The 23074-nt window shown below is 49.0% G+C and overlaps 2 protein-coding genes across 2 annotated transcripts in view; one reads left to right on the top strand and one right to left on the bottom strand.

The window, feature by feature from the left end:
* The window catches only part of TRIP10 (thyroid hormone receptor interactor 10), a 550254-nt gene that overhangs the window by 482644 nt on the left and 44536 nt on the right, over window positions 1–23074 (top strand). The gene's annotated exons all lie outside the window — the stretch shown is intronic.
* C3 (complement C3) overlaps window positions 1–23074 on the bottom strand; it is a 42299-nt gene that overhangs the window by 7234 nt on the left and 11991 nt on the right. Inside the window, exons 14-29 of the mRNA XM_050770015.1 lie at window positions 22842–23000; window positions 21683–21812; window positions 21350–21421; window positions 20965–21162; window positions 19208–19316; window positions 18863–18948; window positions 12786–12928; window positions 12479–12691; window positions 11292–11358; window positions 11078–11164; window positions 8802–9005; window positions 8105–8180; window positions 7615–7774; window positions 4866–4964; window positions 1491–1647; window positions 869–1032 (exon numbers count right to left, since the gene is read on the bottom strand). Coding sequence (XP_050625972.1) covers window positions 869–1032; window positions 1491–1647; window positions 4866–4964; window positions 7615–7774; window positions 8105–8180; window positions 8802–9005; window positions 11078–11164; window positions 11292–11358; window positions 12479–12691; window positions 12786–12928; window positions 18863–18948; window positions 19208–19316; window positions 20965–21162; window positions 21350–21421; window positions 21683–21812; window positions 22842–23000 — 2124 coding nt within the window. The remainder of the gene's footprint in view (window positions 1–868; window positions 1033–1490; window positions 1648–4865; window positions 4965–7614; window positions 7775–8104; window positions 8181–8801; window positions 9006–11077; window positions 11165–11291; window positions 11359–12478; window positions 12692–12785; window positions 12929–18862; window positions 18949–19207; window positions 19317–20964; window positions 21163–21349; window positions 21422–21682; window positions 21813–22841; window positions 23001–23074) is intronic.

Below are 23074 nucleotides of genomic sequence, written 5' to 3'. Positions count from 1 at the left end.
GTTCAGAACTCTCCAAGGGACAGAAACTTACACCAGGACTCAGAGATGCTGAGAACATGTCTAGAATCCACCAGAAAGTCCAGATGTGAGACTGAAGGTCTAGCAACCCTGAGGATGTGGTCTAGACCCATCAAGAGGATAGAGTCAGGCCAGGACTTAGAGACACTGAGAATATGTCTAGAACCCACTCATGAAAAAGAGAATAAAACTGTGGCCAGAGGATACTGAGCATATAATCTACAACCCAAAAATGACACTGTAACACTGAGAACGTGATTGACAGACCACCAGAAAGAAAGGAGGTCAACTGGAGCCTGAAGTTGCTGAAGCCTGAAGTTACTGAAACCATGGCCTAGAACAGGGTTTGCATAATACCCTAGGGTAGCTGGGAACATAGTATAGAGCCTACCAGTGGGACAATATGACATTGGGAGTCTGGTAGACCTGGGAACATGGTCTAGAACCCACCAGCAAGACAGGGTAAGATTGTGAGATAGTAGAACTGAGAACCTGGTCTAGAGCCCACCAGTGAGACAGAGTAACACTGTGAGCCTAGTGGAACTGGAAACCTGGTCTAGAACCCACCAGGTGGAGAGAGAGGCTTAGACCTGAACCTGGGCCCTGAGAACATGATCTAGACACCTGGGGCAAGAAGAAGGCTCAACACACAGCTTGGAGTATCCAGATTGTATTCTAGAACCTATAGATGGGTTTGCAACTAAGAAAACTGATTCTCAATTCCACTCCAATCACACTGGCTCGTGGGAAAGAAGAACTGCCTCGCGGGGCCTCAGTGTGTTCTCTAGGAGGCTGGTGGGAAGCCACAGGAGACAGGGATGCATGTGCCTGGGGGCTGTAGGCCACTTACCTGGGTAGAGCCATAGCCACCACCGTAGTATCTCTGTTCATTGAGCCAACGCACGACGGGAGGCACAAAGTCAAAGTCTTTTAGCTGCAGTAGGGCCAAGAGGGCATAGGATGTGGCCTCCACATTGTAGAGCTGCTGACCAGGCTCCTCCCAGCGGTTCTTATCTGCAAAGAGGATACCCCATCCCCAGTGCTCACTGCTCTGTCCAGCCTGGGGATGGCTCAGAGAAAGCTCAGAAAGAGATGTATGCTAGATTTCCTGGTGTTTGGGTGTTCTGGCTGACATTCAAAGCTCTTAGTTATTTGGCTCCTGCCTTGCCTCTCTCGTTTCATTAACTCTCACTTCTCCCTTTTAAATGAATGCTGAATACGCATTTGTTGAATGAATGATGCAACAAACCTTCTTGTGTGGTTTACAATAAGGACCTGCTAAACCTTAGAACCACGCATCCCAGCTCAGCTCAGGGTTATGCATCCCAGCTTGGTACCTTAGGACTATCCATCCCAGCTTGGCTTAGGGTCATCCATCCCAGCTCAGCTAAAAGCCATGCATCCCAGCTCAGTATCTCCTGCCCTAAACTTCAGCCATGCATCTCCCTTCACCCCTCCAGGCCATCCCTCACCTTTGGCTGTGGTCAGAAATTTGTTGAGAAGAGGTCCCTTCAGCCTGCCCATCTGGGCCAGGGCATAGGCAGCGATGGCCACAGTGTAGGATCTCTGTAGGTTCATGTAGTTGGCTTCAAGGAAGTCTCCTGCTTTAGTGATGCTGCCTGGCAGGCTCTATGAGAAAGAGGATCAGATTCTCTGGTCACGTGGGCATTACTGTCACATTAGTAAGGATCATACGAGCAGCACTTCCTGAGAATCAGGGATTTCTGTCCTTGGGATATATCTGTCTTAGATTTGTCCATTTTTGAGGATTTCCCAGGTATTTTAGCCACCATGAGCTGCCTTGTTGCTGAATATCTATTATGTATCTGGAGAAATCCATGTACCCCATGGTGTGCTGGTAAATGTTTAACAACCAGCTCTCCAGTGGGAGGGTTAACGGATCCTTAGTTTATAATGATTGACAATTTCTGTCGTGTACATACCCCGACCGGGACCAATTTCACGGTGTCAATGTGACATCACTGAACAAAGTGTTGGGGAGACATTCTCCAAATTGTTACTCATAAACTGGTATGGGACAGATTCGGTACACCACTGTGGACACCTCATCCAGTCATTATCATCATCTTCTTCATCATCATAGCTCACACTTACTCTGTGTCATTCAGATAGCCGCACATTTAATCTCATAAAACCTGTTAAGAATACTGAGCCCTGAGAGATGCAGTAATTTTGCAAAGACCACCTAGGAAGTAAGTGGCAGAGTTAGGATCCCAAACCAGCCTTCTGGGGATGGAGGAAGACATGATGTGTACCGTTTCCTCATTTCCATGGTGTAAATACTTCCATCACTGATTTCAAGCTACCAATATGGCATCATTGAATGTAGAGTTGGGAAGAGCTTTGCAGTAGCACAGTATTATATAGCATTTTCACTACGCAAATCCAATACACATAAATAACCCCAAGAATATAGATTATGGGAGTAAGGCGTAAGAAGTGATGAGTTTGAGTGTTTCTAACCTTTGTGTTTAATAGAATTTATTTAATTGTAAGTTTTATAACTTAGTTTTTTTGTTTGTTTCATTGGTTGGCTGGGTTTTTTTTTTGTTGTTTGTTTGTTTTTTTTTTGAGACGGAGTCTTGCTCTGGTCCAGGCTGGAATGCAGTGGTGCAAACTCGGCTCACTGCAACCTCTGCCTCCTGGGTTCAAGTGATTCTTGTGCCTTAGCCTCCTGCGTAGCTGGGATTACAGGTGCCCCCTCCACCATGCCCAGTTAATTTTTAGTAGAGAAGGGTTTTTGCCATGTTGGCCAGGCTGGTTTTGAACTCCTGACTTCCAGTGATCTGCAGGCCTTGGCCTCCCAAAGTGCTGGGATTACAGGCTCACTGTGCCCAGCCTAATACTTAGTTTTTAATAATAGTTATATTTAATGACCAGCTTGAAAAATTCCTGTAAATTTAACACTTTTTTTTTTTTTTTTAAAGATGGATTCTTGCTCTGTTGCCTGGGCTGGAGTGCAGTGGTGTGATCTCCGCTCACTGCAACCTCTGCCTCCCTAGTTCAAGTGATTCTCCTGCCTCAGCCTCTTGAGTAGTTGGGATTACAGCACACTCTTGACCCCAGGAGTCTGGTTTCACAGCCTGTGCTATACTCTACTACAATGCTGCCATGCTGTAGCAGAAACAAATATTTTTTTTCCTGCCCACTTCCCTCTCTGACATCCACTCCTTTTGTAAGAACTTCTCCCTTCCATTCACGTGGCCACAGTGGAAGCAGCCATGTCTGCCCACTGAGACCTACTTCCTGTCCTTAGCTGATTGGTCCAGATGTAGTCTTCTGACCCAGGCTGAGCCAATCAGAGTCCTTCCCTGGGAATATGGCGGCCCTAACCTTGATCTGATATGTTCTCTAATTATTGGCCAAGAACAGAATGAGGGACATGGGAGAGAGGAGCAAAGCATCCTGGCAGAGTCCCTGAGGCCACCTTCATCTCTGTATTTGATATCTTTGGACTCTGAACATAAATTCCCCATCAATTTTTGTATAATCTAGGTCACAAGTGTGTTATATCTGGGACAACCCAGAGGCCTAAAAATACAGAGATCATTATTTATTATCCCCATTTTACAGATGCACATACTGAGTGAGGCTTAAGGGTGGAAGTGCCCGTGAGTCAGGATTTGAAGTCTAGACGTGGCTGACCCCACAGTCCCCCACCCCCATGCTACTTTCCTTCTCTCTCTCTCTCTCTCTCTCTCTCTCTCTCTCTCTCTCTCTCTCTCTCTCTCTCGGCCTTGGTCCCTCTTGGGTGTTAGAGGCAACAGCCCTGTGTTTGTTTTTCTCTTCACTGGCCCCTCCCCTTCATCTCTTTTCCTAAGAGGGGAGAAGCCACTCGCTAGGGGTGTAATCCTTGGCTTCCCACTTTGAAAGCTAAAGGTTAAAACCCCACGATCAGCTAGGCGCAGTGGCTCTTGCCTGTAATCCCAGCACTTTGGGATGCCGAGTCGGGCAGATCACCTGAGGTCAGGAGTTCGAGACGAGCCTGTCCAACATGGTGAAACCTCATGTCTACTAAAAAGACAAAAAATAGCCAGGTATGGTGGTGGGTGCCTGTAATTCCAGCTGCTCTGGAGACTGAAGCAGGACAGTCCCGTGAACCCGGGAGGCGAAGGGTGCAGGAGCCAAGATCATGCCACTGCATGGCAGCCTGGGCGACAGAGACTCCATCACAACAAAACAAAACAAAATAAAACAAACAAACAAACACAATAAAGCCGACAAAGGCATTCCAGACTCTCAGCGGCCCATCTTTCCAAGCTTCTCTGCTTCAGAATCAAAACCAGAGGAAAAAGAGACAGTGATGAGCCAACGGTTTTCACCGTTTCCTGTTTGGAGTCATGGATCCCTTTGAAAATCACCTGAAAGATCCTCTGGACTAAGGAAACAGTCTCAGCTCTGTATCCCAAGTTTTCTTTAAAGAAGCAGCAAGGATGCAGCTGTACCGATCCCGTAGCAATGATGTAGAAAGCACTTTGGGAAATGGGCGGAAAACCCTCTGAAAATGCTAAAGCAGACAGAAAGAATCCCCACCTTTGATCTCTTTGCGCCTCAGTTCTCTCATCTGCAAACTGGGGATAATAAGAGTAACCTACCTTTCAGGCTGCTAAAAGGATTATGAGACTTAACATGTGAAACTCTTAGAGGGGGTCTGTATTAGATGAGTTAAGCGCTCAATACATGTTAGGTATTAACATGACTACAGTGATGCCTGTTATTGCACTGGGAGAGCTGCAAATTCCCCGAAGGCAACCTCTCATTCTCCAAGGTGGCTGTGTTCTGCATAGGGTAAGGTAGGGTAGGGTGGGAAGACGGGGGGCACTTACGTTGACCTGCTCCTCGCAAATCTCTTTAGCCTCTTGCAGCGAGATGAGAACAAAGGCCGTGAGGGCCATGTCTTTCTCGTTGGTGTTCCGGAATCCACCCTGGGATGGAGAGCAGAAAGCAAGGATGGGGTCACCGGTATGTCCACACATGCCAGTCATCCCCCCTGCAGATTCAGAATCAGGGGGTCTGGGCAGGACTGAGTGTCTTCTAGGTGTCACCCCGCTACCCCACGGAGGTCAGACTTCTTAGTATTAATTCATGCAATCATTTATCCTTCTGCAAATGTCAATGAAGGGCCTCTGTGCTGGCACAATGGGTCCAGTGGTTTGATCCATCGTAAAACCAGACATAGGCTGTCGCCCTCACAGAGCATTTCTCTAGTAGGGAAGATGGATATAGTCCACCCAGATCCTCAAGATATATATATATACACACACACACACACACGTGTATATATACACACATATATATACACACACGTATATATACACACATATATATACACACACGTGTATATATACACACATATATACACACACACGTATATATACACACATATACACACATGTGTATATATATACACCTATATACACACACGTGTGTATATATATACACACATATATACACACACACACGTGTATATATACACACACATATATACACACACACGTGTATATATACACACATATATACACACACACACGTGTATATATACACACATATACATACACACACACGTGTATATATACACACATATACACACACGCACGTATATATATACACACATATATATACACACACGTGTGTATATATATACACACATATATACACATATATACACACACACATATACACACACGTGTATATATATATACACACACATATATATATATAATTTTTTTTTTTTTTTGAGACAGAGTTTTACTCTTGTTGCCCAGGCTGGAGTACAATCGCGCAATCTCGGCTCCCTGCAACCTCTGCCTCCTGGGTTCAAGCAATTTTCCTGCCTCAGCCTCCCAAGTAGCTGGGATTACAGGCATGCACCACCATACCCGGCTAATTTTTTGTATTTAGTAGAGATGGGGTTTCCCATGTTGGTCAGGCTGGTCTCGAACTCCTGACCTCAGGTGATCCACCTGCCTAAGCCTCCCACAGTGCTGGGATTACAGGTGTGAGCCACTGCGCCCGGCCAAGAGATATATACTTATAAAGTGGAGGAGTTCTGTGCAGGGGAAGAGGACATATAGCAGTGCGAATGAAGTGTGGGAGTGTGACCCAGTTGGGGAGGTTGGAAAAAGTGTCCCTGAGGGAGTCAACTGTCACAGAGGGCAGGGACTAGCGTACTAGGTGGCAGAAACCGCATGTGCAAAGGTCCTATAGCACAATAGAGCAAGGCTCCTATGAATGGATGGAGCCTGGAAAGAAAAGAAAGGCTGGGAGGCTGGAAGCCTGAAAGGTGAGACTGAGGCAGTGATTCTCCATCTCAAGCACACATTAGCATCACCTGGAGGAATGGGGGCGCTTTTAAAAACTCAGATTCCTAGGCCGGGTGCAGTGGCTCATGCCTGAAATTCCAGCACTTCGGGAGGCCAAGGTGGGCAGATCACCTGAGGCCAGGAGTTTGAGACCATCCTTGCCAACATGGTGAAACTTGGTCTCTACTAAAAATACAAAAATTAGCCAGGCATGGTGGACGGGGCACCTGTAATCCCAGCTACTCAGGAGGCTGAGGCAGGAGAATTGCTTGAACCCGGGAGGTGGAGGTTGCAGTTAGCCGAGATCAGGCCATTGCACTCCAGTCTGGGTGACAAGAGCAAAACTCCATCTCAAACACACATACACACACACACATAAACACACACCCCTCAGATTCCTGGGTCCTGCCCCTAGAATTTCTGATTCAGTGAGTCTGGGGTCCGGTCTCAGAATGTGTTTTGTTTTTGAGACAGGGTCTTGCTCTGTTACCAGCCTGGAGTGCGGTGGCATGATCATGGCTCACTGCAGCCTCGACTTCCTGGGCTCAAGCCATCCTCCTGCCTCGGCCTCCCAAAGCGCTAGGATTATAGGCTTGGGCTGTCGAGCCCAGCCACAAAGTGTGTATTTCTAGTAAGTCATGGGTGCTGCTGCTGCTGCTGCTGCTGGTCTGAGGATCACACTTCGAGAACCAGTGCTCGAAGGAGTTTTGTGTTTAAGAGCCATAGAGGGAGCCACGGGACTTTCTAAGGACTGATGCAACTGGATTTGAAAAAATCACCCCAGCTGCTATGTGATGAGTGTCTGAGAGCCCACAAAAGTGGAGGCCACCAGGATGATGCCCAGGAGGTGGCTTCTACACGGTCTCCAAATAGGGAGGGGCGGGGAGAGTGTTACTTGGACCAGGGGCTGGCCATGAGGATAGAGAGAAGGGGGTGACTCCTGTAACACCATGGGAGAATGCAAGTGTTGATGGATTGAGTGTGAGAAAGGGATTCCCAGGCAGGACCCCTGCACTTGGTTTAATGAAATTCTTAATAATTTCTGAGCGAGGGGCCGTGCATCTTCATTTTGCACTGGGCTTCGCAGGTCTCTGGTTTTTGCAATGCTGGAGTGACGCCTCTGGCTCATTTATCTCCCTGCCCCCACCCCCACCCCAATATTTGCAAAGGGAATTGGGCAGTGGGAACATGGAGGTAGGGGTCTGTCTCGCGTTCATCCTGTGAGACTCAGGAGCCCCTCTCTTCCATTTTGCCTTAAATCCCAGCCTCTTACAGTCATTTCTTGATGTATCACGGGCGCATCCTCCTGGAAGACCCCGTCGGGCTTCTGCTTCTCCAGGATCAGCCATTTAACAGCCCCGCAGAGGACCTGGGAGTCGATGGCAATGAGGTTGACAGCCAGAGAGAAGACCTTGACCACGTAGGCGGTCAGCCTGGGGGTGGGCACAGAGCGTGAGCCAATCGGCTCTGAGATCCAGAGACTGCCATGCCATCCAGCCAATGAGCAGGTGGGGAGGGACCAGGGCTTGGCCCAGTTTGCTTCCTTTGCTTTCCCAGGTCCCAGGACCCAGCTGTTGCGTGCGGTCCGTACTTAAGGATGCTAAATGACCGCTGGCCACTCAGCCAGCGCCTGCCTGGACTCTGCAAGTCCAGGGCTGTTTGGGCAAGGCTGGCCTAGGCGACCATCCCTGGCCAGGGTCCAGGCCCTGCTGGGGGTTGAGGGTGGAGGGTCTGCACAGCCTGAGCTGGCTGTTGGGACTCACCAGGTGCTGGGTGCCCGGTTCAGGAAGGCCGCAAAGGCAGAGCCGGGTTGTCTGAAGGCCAGCTGCTGGGTGTACCCTGCAGGGACGAGAGAGTAACCCCCAAAAGAGCCGAGGCTGAGCAGAGGGGGCACGCCAGAAAGGGCAGGGGTGGGGTGCAGAGAGGGGACAGGGGCTTAGGGTCGGGGAGGGATTCTGGGAGGAGGGGACCTTAAAGAGAGAAGGACTGAAAGGCGGTGGGGGATCAGAGCGAGGAGGGGGAAGAGTTCTCAGAGGACAAGGGATTCAGAGAGGGGAAGGATCTTGAGGGTGGGGGGCTTTCAGGAAAGGGAGGGGTCGCAGACATGGGGTGGAGTCTCAGGGAAGAGGCATGGCCTGGAGAGGACGTAGGGCCTCAGATGAAAGTGGCTGGGAGAGGAGGTGGGGCCTCACAGGAGGGTTTGGCCTTGAGAAGAGGTGGGGCCTCAGGGGATGGGCTTGGTCTTGAAAAGAGGCAAGGTCTCATGAGCCTGGCCTGGGAGGAGGCAGGGCCTCAGAGGGCGTGGCCTTGAGAAGAGGTGGGGCCTCAAATGTGGGGCGTGGCTAGGAGAGGAGGTGGAGCCTCAGGGGAGAGCGTGGTCTTGAAATGAGGTGGGGTCTTAAGGGAGGGGGGCGCTCGGAAAGGGGTCCCTGGGGTCTCCAAGAGGGGCAGGGAGCCCACCCTTCTTGATGAGCTCCAAGGCCCCCTGCCGCTTCTCCGGGCCGAACTTCTCCCACTGTTCCGTTTCATCCAGGTAATGCACAGCGATGACTGTGGGCGTCATGGTGATCATGTTCTGTTCTCCGCAGCCCGAGGGGGTCACGATGAGGTGCTTCAGCCGTTCCGCATCGATGGCATCCTCTGTCATCTGGGCCACCGGGGTCCCTGCAGCAGGTGGGAAGAGGACGTCGCTCAAGCCGGGTAGGTGACCCAACCTGGGGTGGGGTAAAAAGGATTCCAGCCTCCCAACCAGCCAGGTCGAAGGCGTCAGGGACAGGAGAGTGCTGGGAGGATGTGACTGCGGGGAGGGGAGTCTGCATGGCTGAGTGGCTGTTCGGGGGTCTGCACTGTTCGGAGTGGGACGTGCTTCACACGGTCACCCTGGTCCCTGGGTCTGGTTTCACCAACAGTAAAATAATTCCAGTAACAATATTCAGGAATACTTATATCGCGCTTAATGTTACTTCCCAGATTGTTCTAAGAGAACACCACAGAGTATCTCATTTAATCGTCACACCAGGCTGGGCGTGGTGGCTCAAGTCTGTAATCCCAGCACTTTGGGAGGCCGGGGTGGGTGGATCACCTGAGGTCAAGAGGTCGAGACCAGCCTGACCAATATGATGAAACCCTGTCTCTACTAAAAATACAAAAATTAGCTCGGCATGGTGGTGGGCGCCTGTAGTCCCAGCTACTCGGGAGGCTGAGGCACGAGAATCACTTGAACCCGGGAGGCAGAGGTTTCAGTGAGCCAAGATCGTGCCACTGCACTCTAGCCTGGCGACAGAGCGAGACTCCGCCTCAAAAAAAAAAAAAAAAAAAAAAAATTGTAACGCCAACCCTTGGAGGTAGATACTATTATTCTTCCCCTATCAAAGGTGAAAAAACCAAGGCTCTTTCCCCAAAGCCTTATAGCTTACAGGTTGCAAGGCCCTTTTTTCTCCAGTCTTCCCTCCTGGGGCAAGAAATGAGCTCCAGAATTTCTGCTCTTGTACTATGTTCCTTGTCTTTTTTTTTTTTTTTTTTTTTTTTTTTTTTTGAGATGGAGTCTGGCTCTGTCGCCCGGGCTGGAGTGCAGTGGCCGGATCTCAGCTCACTGTAAGCTCCGCCTCCCGAGTTTACGCCATTCTCCTGCCTCAGCCTCCCCAGTAGCTGGGACTACAGGCGCCCGCCACCTCGCCCGGCTAGTTTTTTGTATTTTTTAGTAGAGACGGGGTTTCACCGTGTTAGCCAGGATGGTCTCGATCTCCTGACCTCGTGATCCACCCGTCTCGGCCTCCCAAAGTGCTGGGATTACAGGCTTGAGCCACCGCGCCCGGCCTTTTTTTTTTTTTGAGACGGAGTCTTCCTCTGCTGCCCAGGCTGGAGTGCAGTGGCAGGATCTGGGCTCACTGCAACCTCCGCCTCCCAGGTTCAAGCTATTATCCTGCTTCAGCCTCCCGAGTAGCTGGGATTATAGGCGTGTGCCACCATGCCCAGCTAGTTTTTGTACTTTTAGTAGAGACAGGGTTTCACCATGTTGGCCAGGCTGCTCTTAAACTCCTGACCTCAGGGGGTCTGCCTGCCTCGGCCTCCCAAAGTGCTGGGATTACAGGCTATTGCTTCTCATTTCAGCTGATTTCCCATCTGAGAAGCACAGAAGTTCTACAAAAAATTAAAATAAATAAAATGATGTATCAGTGAAAGCTCTTTGCTGAACTAAATGCTATCTGGAGGCTTCTATAAAACCGATCATAGCAAATAATATCTGTATGCTTTAAAAAATGTTAGAGGGAAAACATGATCGGGCGTGATGGTTCACGCCTGTAATCCCAGCACTTTGGGAGGCCGAGGCGGAGGGGGTGGATCACGAGGTCAGAAGATCGAGACCATCCTGGCTAACACGGTGAAACCCCATCTCTACTAAAAATTAAAAAAAAAAAAAAAAAATTTAGCCAGGCGTGGTGGCGGGTGCCTGTAGTCCCAGCTACTCCGGAGGCTGAGGCAGGAGAATGGTGTGAACCTGGGAGGCGGAGCTTGCAGTGAGCCGAGATCACGCCACTGCACTCTAGCCTGGGTGACACAGCGAGATTCCGTCTCAAAAAAAAAAAAAAAAAAAAAAGGGAAAACAGATCACAGATGGGCTGTTCTAGCTGAAGGGGAAGAGAAAGGTGTGGGTTAAACACTTCCAGAATGAGACGGAATTTGACTCCCTCCATGCCCTACTGAGACCCATGGGGTCAGGGTCAAGGGCAGCTCACCTTGCAGGAGAATTCTGGTCTCAGACTCGGTGTCCGGGACTTGGTCACTCAGGTCTGCAGGTGGGACGTCCTCTCTCTGCACTCCTTCTGCAGGGTGAGTGAGAGACACCGATGGCTCTACCTCCCTCCCGCCCTATCCTACCTCGCTAAACCCAGGTCGCTTCCCCCCTTCACCCTGCCAGCCCCTCAGCCCCTACCCCTGCCGCTGACTCACCCTGGCCCAGGCGTTCTGGATCCAGCGTGCGAACAGCCACAGTTTTGTTCATTCTGATTCCTTCCGGCTACACAGTGTTGGAGGTGGGGGGAGTCGTTGGATGAATAAAAGAACAGACAGACACACAGATGGTCAGCAGGGCACTGTCCTTAGAATTACCCTGGCATAGCCGGGCGTGGTGGCTCATGCCTGTAATCCCAGAACTTTGGGAGGCCGAGGCGGGTGGATCACGAGGTCAGGAGATCAAGACCATCCTGGCTAACACAGTGAAACCCCATCTCTACTAAAAACACAAAAAAATTAGCTGGGCGTGGTGGCGGGCACCTGTAGTCCCAGCTACTTGGGAGGCTGAGGCAGGAGAATGGCGTGAACCCGGGAGGCGGAGCTTGCAGTGAGCCGAGATCTCGCCACTGCACTCTAGCCTGGGCGACAGAGCGAGATTCCGTCTCAAAAAAAAAATTAGCCAGGCATGGTGGCGGGTGCCTGTAGTCCCAGGCGATTTACCCTAGCATAGGTGTCAAAGCATCTGACCCCAGCCCCTTGCCCCCAGCTGTGTGATTAGGGGCCAGTTACTTAACCTCTCTGTGCCTCAGCTTCCCTCCTTAGCAGGAGGAGGCAATATAAACACCTGCCTATTGTGTTGTGGTGTGAATTTATCAGAAAGTTATAAATCAATAAGGAAATAACATAATCTTTTGAATTCTTTTTTGAAACAGGGTCTCAATACAATAAAATGGAAAAATTAGCCAGGCGTGGTGGCAAATGCCTGTAATCCCAGCTACTCAGGAGGCTGAGGCATGAAAATCGCTTGCACCCAGGAGGCAGAAGTTGCAGTGAGCCGAGATCACACCACTGCACTCCAGCCTGGGCAACAGAGTGACACTCTGTCTCAAAAAAGTAATAAATAAATAAATAAAATAATCTTTTGAATTGAATACAAAAAAATTATTGATTGGTGATGGTTGATGAACTTTTTGGTACCCCCTAAAATTCTAAGCCTGGGGTTATCTCACTCACTTTACCTCAGTCCTGGCTCTGCTTCTAAAATTCTGGGACTGCCAAATTTCCTAAGCCAGACACTATGATTCTTACTGTCTCAGAGCCTGGATCTGCGACCTGAGTCAATAGTACGAAGACCAGGAACCCTCTCTGAAGGACAAGGGTTTGTGGGTGCCCCAAGCACTCACCACGACCTTCAGGGACTTCCTGACACCGTCACTGATGAAAAAATGGTAGACGGCAGCCTTGACTTCTACTTCCTGCTGGCCGGTCTTTAGGGGCACGATGACATAAGGAACGGACAGCGAGGACTTGGGGGGGATGGTTACGGTCTGCTGGTGACGCCTCTTGGCGGTGGCCAGGCTGCAGAAGGCTGGATTGTGGAGTAGTTCCACCCTCACCTGCCAGAAGAGGAAGTATCAGGGCAAGTGTGTGTGCAACAGGCTACCTACCCCCTTGCAGGCTCCATGAAGCCTCTGCCACCCTGGGACCCACCTTGAGCTCTTGGTTCTGCCGGTAATTGTAGAGAACAGCTCGGATTTCCACCTGCTCGTTTCGAACAACAGAGTAGGGTAGCCGCAGGTCGATGAAGAAGTCCTGCATTACTGTGACCTCGAAGGGGTCTGCCACACAGATCCCTTCCCGGGCAGAGACAGAACACGGAGTGTTAAGGTCGGGGAGTGGACAAGGCGAGGCTCCTGGATCTCAGCTCTTAGTCCTCACTGCAGGAGCTCTCGCTAACTCAGCCTGTCTTTGCAAAAGCCTATGAACTAAACGCTGTCAATGGTGATAAATGACAGATGATGGTGGTGGTTGGGAGTTACCATATTTTATTATTATTATTATTATTTGAGATAGAGCAAGACTCTGTCGCTAGGATGGAGTGCAGTGGCGCCATCTCGGCTCAACGCACCCTCCGCCTCCTGGGTTCAAGCGATTCTCCTGTCTAAGCCTCTCGAGTAGCTGGGACTACAGGCATGCACCACCATGCCCAGCTAATTTTTATATATTTAGTAGAGATGGGCTTTCACCATGTTGGCCAGGATGGTCTCGATCTCTTGACCTCGTGGTCCACCCGCCTCGGCTTCCCAAGTGCTGAGATTACAGGCGTGAGCCACTGCGCCCGGCTGGAGTTACCATTATTTAATGATTTGCATTCTGTTTGTAGTTTGACTCAGAGATCTACACGTAGGAAGAGAAATCTCCAAAATATATCCGCATCTCTGAAATGGCAGCCCCAAGCCGTGGGTGAGAGCTGAGCACTCAAAATGGGGTTTGCTCAAGTGAGAAACTGGATTTGTACTTTTATTTGAATTACTTGTTTTTAAATATATTTAATTTCATTCAGACGTAAACTTTAAACCTGATGATCTAGCTATGTGTGGTGGCTCATTCCTGTAATCACAGCACTTTGGAAGGCTGAGGCGGGAGGATTGCTTGAGCCCAGGAGTTCAAGGCTGCAGTGAGCTATGATCACACCACTGCGCTCCAGCCTGGGCAACAGAGTGAGATCCTGTCTCTGAAACCAAACTCAGTGAAACAAAACAAACAAACAACCAATGCTCATTGTAAATATATGAAACACCATTGAATTGTATATTTTATTATTATTGCTATTCTTTTTTTTTTTGAAACAGGGTCTCGCTCTGTCACCCAGAGTGCGGTAGCGTGATCTTGGCTCACTACAACCTCCGTATCCCGGGTTCAAGCAATTCTCCTGCCTCAGCCTCCTGAGTAGCTGTGATTACAGGTACCCACCACCATGCTCTGCTAATTTTTTGTATTTTCAGTAGAGATAGTGTTCACCATGTTGGCCAGGCTGGTCTCGACCTCCTGACCTCAGGTGATCTGCCTGCCTCGGCCTCCCAAAGTGCTGGAATTACATGTGTGAGCCACCATGCTGGACCTGAATTGTACATTTTAAAAGGGTGACATATAGAATGTGAATTAAATCTTAATTTTATTAAAATGATGATTGATTGAGTGGAAAACGTTTAAGCATGTTTGCAACAACTTGGGTATGAGGATCTACCTTTTCTTTTTCTTTCTTTTTTTTGTAGAGACGGGGCTTTGCCATGTTGCCCAGGCTGATCTCGAACTCCTGACCTCAAATGATTTGCCAGCCTCAGCCTCTCAAAGTAATGGGATTATAGCCGTGAGCCATCGCACCTGGCCTGAGAATCTACCTTTTTGAACTGTAAATTTTATGAAACCTAAAATACAGATCAAAGTATTTCCAACAAAAACCTAGCATCCTGGGCTGGGCGCGGTGGCTCACACCTGTAATCCCAGCACTTCGGGAGGCTGAGGAAGGCAGATCGCTTGAGGCCAGGAGTTTGAGACCAGCCTGGCCAACATGGTGACACCCAGTCTCTACTAAAAAAAGGAGACTTAGCATCCTATTTACGCCACTGAACTCCAGCATAGGTGACTGAGCAAGAGCCTGTCTCAGAAAAAGAAGGAAAATCTAGTATCCTAAATGAGATGTACTGAATTGTAAACTACATGCTAGATTTTGAAGACAGTGCAAATAGAAGTAAAATATATCATCAGTAATTTTGATATACTAGTAGATTATTATCAAATCTTAAAAGGTTATGGTCACATTATTAGTGTGATGTGGTTTTGCAACTTTTTACAAAATGTTGAAATGATACTATTTTGGGTATATTTAAATTAAATAGAATGTTTTGTAATAAGTTATGATATGGCATAATTATAAATACATAATCAATAATAAATGATATATCATTTATATTATATAACATCTAATATACATTATATATGTTAATATGTCAATAACAAATGATATAATAGTAGTAAATTATAATTATAGATTATAACAAAATTAAATTATGATAAATTATGGTTTATTATAATTCATTAAATTATATCAATTAAATTTATTATAAATTATAATACATATATTTTATATATTACACATGTAATATGTATATGTAATATATAATATATATGTAATATGTAGATATGCAATATATTATATATTATGTTATGTAATTATATATTATATTATAATTAAATATTATAAACATATTACAATTAATAAATATATAAATATTGTAATTAAATTTATAAATTATTCTAAATTATAATAAACCATATAAATTATGGCTTGGGTATAAATAGAATATTTACACTTAATGTGAATTTTAATATATCTACTTTTTAATGATTCAATCTTTTTTCTTTCTCTTTATCAATATATATTTCCTCTCTTGTATCCACTCTTTGACTCAATCTTTCTTCAATTACTTAAATGTTCTGGGAAAAATAAACCTTTCAAATATACATAAAACTTGCACGTAGGTGCACATTTTTCCTCTTGGGGCAGACTCCCATATGGCTTGACATAGTGCCGATGTCTACTTAAAATGTGGATTGTTTGTCATCCTGGATTTTATTTTTTTGTTTGCATTCCCTTTGATGTTTAAAAAGTATCATATTGGCCAGGTGCAGTGGCTCACGTCTGTAATCCCAGCATTTCAAGAGGCTGAGGCAGGAGGATCACTAGAGCCCAGGAATTGGAGACCAACCTGGGCAACAAAGCAAGACCCCATCTCAAATTAAAATAAATAAATAAATAAATACACACACACACACACACACACACACACACACACACATTGCACTAATTGCTACCAAGTGGCAGTTTGGACAAAGAAAATTTTTTTTAAGAAAATAATATTGCATTAAAATACTATTTTTGGCAGGGTACGTTGGTTCACACCTGTAATCCCAGCACTTTGGGAGGCCAAGGTGGGTGGATTGCCTGAGGTTAGGAGTTTGAGACCAGCCTGGGCAACATGGTGAGACCCCATCTCTACTAAACATACAAAAAATGAGCCAGGTGTGGTAGTGCTCGCCTGTAGTCCCAGCTACTTAGGAGGCTGAGGCAAGAGAATTGGTTGAACCCAGGAGGCAGAGGTTGTAGCAAGGCAAGATGGCGCCACTGCACTCCAGCCTGGGCGACAGAGCGAGACTCCATCTCAAAAACAAAAAAAATGCAAAAATTTCCCACACTACACTAATGTAATTTTTTTGGGGGGTGGGCGGTTACTGTTTTGGCATACTCTTAAATTTTGTGCCTGAGGACAGTGCCTCACTCTCTTCACTTGCCTTGCTGTCAGCCATCTGTACCTGACCAGAGCTAGCCAGGGTCTCACATCAGGCTGTAGATGGCGGGGAGAGGACAAGTACCTAGGAATGGGGCCACCCCTTGTCCCCAGTTTGTCATGTTGCCCAGTCTGACCACCAATGTGTTAATCACGTGTTTCATCCTGCTTCCTTTTGTATTTGTATCTTTTCTTTTTTTCCTTTTTGAGATAGGCTTGCTCTGTCACCCAGGCATGAGTGCAGTGGTGCGATCTCGGCTCACCGCAATCTCCGCCTCCTGGGTTCAAGCGATTCTCCTGAATCAGCCTCCCGAGTAGCTGGGACTACAGGTGCCTGCCACAACACCCGGCTAATTTATTGCATTTTCAGTAGCGATGGGGTTTTGCCACGTTACCCAGGCTGGTCTCGAACTCCTGACCTCAGGTGATCTGACCATCTCAGCCTCCCAAAGTGCTGGGATTACAGGGGTGAGCCACTGCGCCCGGCCCCTCATGTATCTTTTCTGAATCACTTTGCCCTCTCTCATGTCCACATCACCTCTGAAAAGTTTCTCTTGTAACTGCCTCTGTAGCACTGTCACGGCATGGTGGACTCGTATCTTCATCCACTGATCCAAACCCACAGAATGTACAACACTCTCATGTGAAACTTGGAACTTAGGGTGGAAGTGCTGTGTCCTGGAGGTGCACTGCTCCACTGGGGGTGCTGGCAGTGGGGGAGGCTGTCAATGTGTGGGAACTGGGGGTATGTGGGGAGTCTCTGTACTTTCCCCTGAATTATGCTGTGAACTGAAAAGACTCTCAACAATAAAGTGCACTAAAAGAAAATTACTGCAGTGGCTCATGCCTGTAATCCCAGCACTTTGGGAGGCCAAGGTCGGTGGATCACTTGAGGTCAGGAGTTCGAGACCAGCCTGGCCAACATGGTGAAACCCCATCTCTACTAAAATTACAAAAATTAGCTGGGCATGGTGGTGGGTGCCTGTAATCTCAGCTATTGGGGAGGCTGAGACAGGAGAATCGCTTGAACCTGGGAGGAGGAGGCTGCAGTGAGCTGAGATCGTGCCACTGTACTCCAGCCTGGGTGACAGAGCAAGACTCCTTCAAAAAAAAAAAGAAAAGAGAAGAGAAGAGAAGAGAAGAGAAGAGAAAAGAGAAGGAGAAAGAGAAAAAAGAAAGAAAGAAAGAAAGAAAGAAAGAAAGAAAGAAAGAAAGAAAGAAAGAAAGAAAGAAAGAAAGAAAGAAAGAAAGAAAGAAAAGCATCAATGTTAGAGACGGTACCCCCACCCTGTCTAGCTTTTGACACTGTTAGAGTAGGCAGATAGGCGGAAATGAGCAGGCAGGGGAGCTTTCTGGGAAAAGAAGTCCCAGACAGGCTGCCTACTGATAGCGCTGCTCACTGGCAGTCAGCGAAAGGACGACAGCTGCATTAGCTACATGTGGCCTTGTGGTTGGGGTCCTCCAGCCCTGAAGGGGACTCATCAGGTCCTAGCTGGAAATAACCCTGCTAGGGATTTTCCCTGATGACGAGCATGTGCACTGCTCCGAAAACCCACCCTAGAGTCGTCTTTTGCTCATTATCATAGGTAAAAACACACCCTGGGTGGAGATTTTAGACGCTAATGAGATGTGCCGCGTGCACGCTAGCACGTACAGTCACAGAGCCTGCTCGCCCACATAGACCTCCCAAAACATGCCTGCAAGTGACACCCCCTCATGCCCCTTCATGAAAAATCATGTAAGAGTCTCATAAAAAGAGTCCACCAGCAGTATCTGCTGCTGGCTCATTCTCTCGAGCAGCCATGTCTGTGTCATCGTTCAGAGCATACTGACACTTTTTATTTATTTAGAGAAGGAGTTTCACTCTTGTTGCCCAGGCTAGAGTGCAGTGGCACAATCTCAGCTCACCGCAACCTCCACCTCCCGGGTTCAAGCGAATCTCCTGCCTCAGCCTCCTGAGTGGCTGAGATTACAGGTGCTCGCTACCCCCTGCCTGGCTAATTGTTTAGTAATTTTAGTAGAGACGGGGTTTCACCGCGTTGGCCAGGCTGGTCTTGAACTCCTGACCTGAAAGTGATTCCTCTGCCTCGGCCTCCCAAATTGCTGGGATTATAGGTGTGAGCCACTGAGCCTGGCCCTGTCTCTTTACATAAGCATTGAGACTACTATTTTTCCAGGGGGACCAGACCAGAGCTGTTTCTTCCTTCAATAAACTCTGCCACTTAACCCTTGCTATGCATCTCTTGGCTGAATTCTTTCTTCCGAGTTAGACAAGAACTAAGGATTCCCGCAGTTCCTGATAATAACACCTCTGTGGTAACCAGGGCAGAGAATAAAGTGCCAAGAAACATAGGGTTCATTGGGTTTGGATAAAATGAGATGACACTCAGACACCCTGGGGTCCCTGCCTCCCTGGGACCAGCCAGCACCCTCGCTCACCTTTCTTGTCTGACAAGCTCACGGCCAGAATCTCCCACGTGGTGATGGAGTCTTTCAAAAATATATTCATGAGCTTCGTGGAGATTCTGGATGGAGAAGAGTTTGGGGCATTAGGAAACGTCATCTAGCAGGGTGGTAGAGGGGGAGAGCTGGGGCAGAGGGATCCCGAGGAACAGGCTGGAAGGGTCTGGGGGTGCCTCCATGTAGGTAACCCAACAAATGATTTTTCTAGGTTGGGCTGTGGGGTTGCACTGTGATTCCAGAGAAGACAAGAGATAGCAGGTGCATGCAAATTAAATGGTCTGGCTGTGGGGTGGGTTGCATGGGGGGTTACCCGGGCCTTACCCGTTTTTCGGTGCCTCTTTCAACTCTTCAATCTTCCACAGCCAACTCTCTGGGAACTCACTTCGGGAAACGATGTTCTCTTCTGCGATGATGTCCTCATCCAGGTTACCTGCAGGGGGTTTAGATCTGCATTCAGAACAGACCAGGCCAGGCGCCATGGCTCATGCCTGAAATCCCAGCACTTTGGGAGGCTGAGGTGGGGGGGATCACTTGAGGCCAGGAGTTGGAGACCAGCCTGGACAACATGGTGAAACCCCATCTCTACTAAAAATACAAAAATTAGCTGGGCGTGGTGACACATGCCTGTGATCCCAGCTACTCTGGAGGCTGAGGCAGAAGAATCGCTTGAACCCAGGAGGTGGAGGTTGCAGTGAGCCGAGATCGCACCACTGCACTCCAGCCTGGGCAACAGAGACAGACTCCATCTCAAAACAACAACAACAACAAAAAACCAAACCAAAACAAACAAACAAAAGAGCCCACCTACTTCCTCAGCAGTCACACCTTTAGATCCTACCTCTGCCCAGGAGGGATTCCTAGCAGCGAAATACATCCCAGACATGGAGAACTGCAGGATGAATTCTCACGAGCCCTAGACACATCTGCCTTGGGAACTACTTCTCCATAAAAAAAAAACCTAAAAATTATATCCCACAAATGTACTGGTATAAGGACATATACAATGCAGACTGGATTATATTCATTCCTTTCCCTCTGATTTTTAAAGAAATGAAAGCATTTGGCCAGGGACAGTGGCTCACATCTGTAATCCCAGTACTTTGGGAGGCCGAGGCGGGTGGATCACTTCAGGTCAGAAGTTCAAGACCAGCCTGGCCAACATGGCAAAACCATGCCTCTATTAAAAATATGAAAATTAGCCAGGCGTGGCAGCGGGTACCTGTAGTCCCAGACACTTGGGAGGCTGGGGCAGGAGAATCACTTGAACCCAGGAGGCGGAGGTTGTAGTGAGCCAAGATTGTGCCACTGCACTCCAGCCTCGGTGACAGAGTGAGACTCCGTCTCGAAAAAAAGATAATAATAAAAGAAAGAAAGCATGTGCACGTGCCTCGAAAGGATCATGGTCCTGAGAAACCGTGTCTGCTTCCTCTAAGGGATTTGTCCATTCTGAACATGACTAGGTGAGCTGAGAACATTCCCAGACCTCGTGCAGAACATGGAAGAAGCAGTGGCCTTTAAAAACCATCTAATACAAAAATTAGCCAGGTGTGATGGCACGCGCCTGTAATCCCAGCTACTCGGGAGGCTGAGGGACGAGAATCGCTTGAACCCAGGAGGCGGAGGTTACAGTGAGCTGAGATTGCATGACTGCACTCCAGCCTGGCAACAGAGCAAGACTCGGTCTCAAAAAAAAATCTCGATAGGCTGGATGTGGTGCTATGATCCCAGCGCTCTGAGAAGCGAAGGTGGAAGGATGGCTTGAGCCCAGGAGTTTGAGACCAGCCTGGGCAACATACTGAGACTCTCTCTCTACAAATAATAATTTAAAAATTAGCTGGGCATGGTGGCATGCACCTGTAGTCCTAGCTACCCAGAAGGCTGAGGCTGAGACAGAAGGACCCCTTGAGCCCAAGATGTTGACGCTGCAGTGAGCTGTGACTGCACCACTGCACTCCAGCCTGGGTGAAAGAGCGAGACCCTGCCTCTAAATAAATATATAAATCAACAAAAGCAGCTTGACACTACCAGCAAGTAAAGGCAATTGGACTCCTCCCCCTGCCCCACCCCATGGGACCTACTCCTGGCCAGGCCCAGGTGACTGGCCCGCGCGTGCTGCCGCCGCAGCTCGGTGATGTAGTTGCAGCAGTCCAGGAAGGCCTTCTTGCACGCCTCGTCCAGGGTGATGTAACGGGTCCGGCGCTGGCATGAGAACCTCATGGGGTTCTCCCGCATACCGTGCTCGCAGCACTTGCGCAGCTCCTTGGGGTACTGACCAACTGCGGGAGCACATTCCCCCAGGCCACACCCTCAGCTGGGGACCGGCAGCAGGAGGGACTCGGGACGGACCCCGGGGAGGACTTCCCCGCCAGGACCTCCCTTCCTCCCTCTCTGGCTCCTGCACGGCCAGGCTCGGGTCTCACAGGGTGGGGTTCAGGGGCAGGAGTGGGTAGGAAAGGCACCCACCTTTGTCCATTCTCTTCTCCGCGAGCTGCACGGAACGGCGTCGGCGGGCGGCTGGCTGTGGGCACTGAAGTTCTGCAGGGCAGGCGGCCGAGAAGAAGATGGCTGAGGCACCTACTAGGTGTCCTCGGTTCACCCCTCACGATCGTGGGAGGTGGGGGTGTTCCTGCTCCCATTTGATGGAAGAGCAAACTGAGGCTCAGAGGGGAGGGGTTTACTTGGTGGTGGTGGAGGCGGGGCTTGAACCCAGGGCCCCAGATTCCAGAGCTCTGCTCCCAGCATCTGGGAGGTGGAGGTGCTGTCTGTCCCTGCACCGGCCCCTGGTGGCGACCTCACCTGCCCTCTGGGCCGTCTGCTGGCCACTGCTGCTCGCAAAGGTCAGGCCTGCATCCGAGAAGACACCAGCGTAATCCTTCCCACTGCCTGGGGTGCAGCCGATGTCTGCCTTCTCCACCACGTCCCAGATCTGCGGGGGGCATAGGGGTGGCAGGACGCAGGGAGGCTAGGCTGGCAGTTGGGATCCCCCACATATGCACCTGTGTATCTCTTCCTGAATGACCCCACCCTGTCCTGCTTTCATCCCCCCCATTCCTGCTTCTGCCTTTCCTTTCTCTCTCTTTCCTTCCTTCCTTCCTTCCTTCCCTTTCTTTCTCTCTCTTTCTTTCTTTCTCTCTCCTTCCTTTCTCTCTCTCTCTCTCTCTCTCTCTCCTAAAAATACAAAAAATTAGCCGGGGAGGTGGTGGGAGCCTGCAGTCCCAGCTACTCAGGAGGCTGAGGCAGGAGAATGGCGTGAACCCAGGAGGCGGAGCTTGCAGTGAGCCGAGATAGCGCCACTGCACTCCAGCCTGGGCAACAGAGCGAGACTCCATCTCAAAAAAAAATAATAATAAAATAAAAATAAAAAATAAAAAATAAAAATCATAAAATAAAAATTAAAAATTAAAAAAAAAAAAGAAAGTGTCCAAGTCTCAGCCGGCCGCAGTGGCTCACGCCTGTAATCCTAGCACCTTGGAAGGTCAAGGTGGGTGGATCACAAGGTCAAGAGATCGAGACCATCCTGGTCAACATGGTGAAACCCTGTCTTCACTAAAAATACAAAAATTAGCCGCGCATGGTGGCGGGCACCTCTAGTCCCAGCTACTCGGGAAGCTGAGGCAGGAGAATCGCTTGAACCTGGGAGGCAGAGATTGCAGTGAGCCGAGACTGCGCCACTGCACTCCAGCCTGGTGACAGAGAGAGACTCCATCTCAAAAAAAAAAAAAAAAAAGAAGAAGAAGAAGAAGAAAAAGTCCAGTTCTCTTGACCATCCCCAACTGGAACCCATGTCCAACCTCATTCCCATCTTCAGCTTCAGCCATCTGTGTCTGGTCTGCTCTGATCTCTGCTTTTAGCCCATGCCCCCCACTGTACTGCCCTCTCCAATCCCATCCATCTCCCCCAGCCCCAGCTCTGTGCCTCCGCTTCTTCTCAGCAGCCTTGGGACACTGGTCCTTACCTTACTCTGCGTCAGCTTGTTCTTCTTATTCAGCACAAACACGCCCTTGTCCACAGCCACCAGTCCCACCCGGGCCCCGTGGTCACCCTCTATCTTCAGGGTCATCTGCTGCCCGGGTAAAGGCTGCCTGTCTTCTGACTGGCCGCTTTTTACCACCAGCTGTGGGGAGGGCGGAGATGCAGAAAGAAGTCAGCCCTGGGAGAGAGGAGCACTCGGGATGGAGCGGGTGCTGG

The sequence above is a fragment of the Macaca thibetana genome, chromosome 19 (genome assembly GCF_024542745.1).
Source record: "Macaca thibetana thibetana isolate TM-01 chromosome 19, ASM2454274v1, whole genome shotgun sequence".
NCBI lineage: Eukaryota > Metazoa > Chordata > Mammalia > Primates > Cercopithecidae > Macaca > Macaca thibetana.
This window is presented reverse-complemented; position numbering and strand designations above follow the sequence as displayed.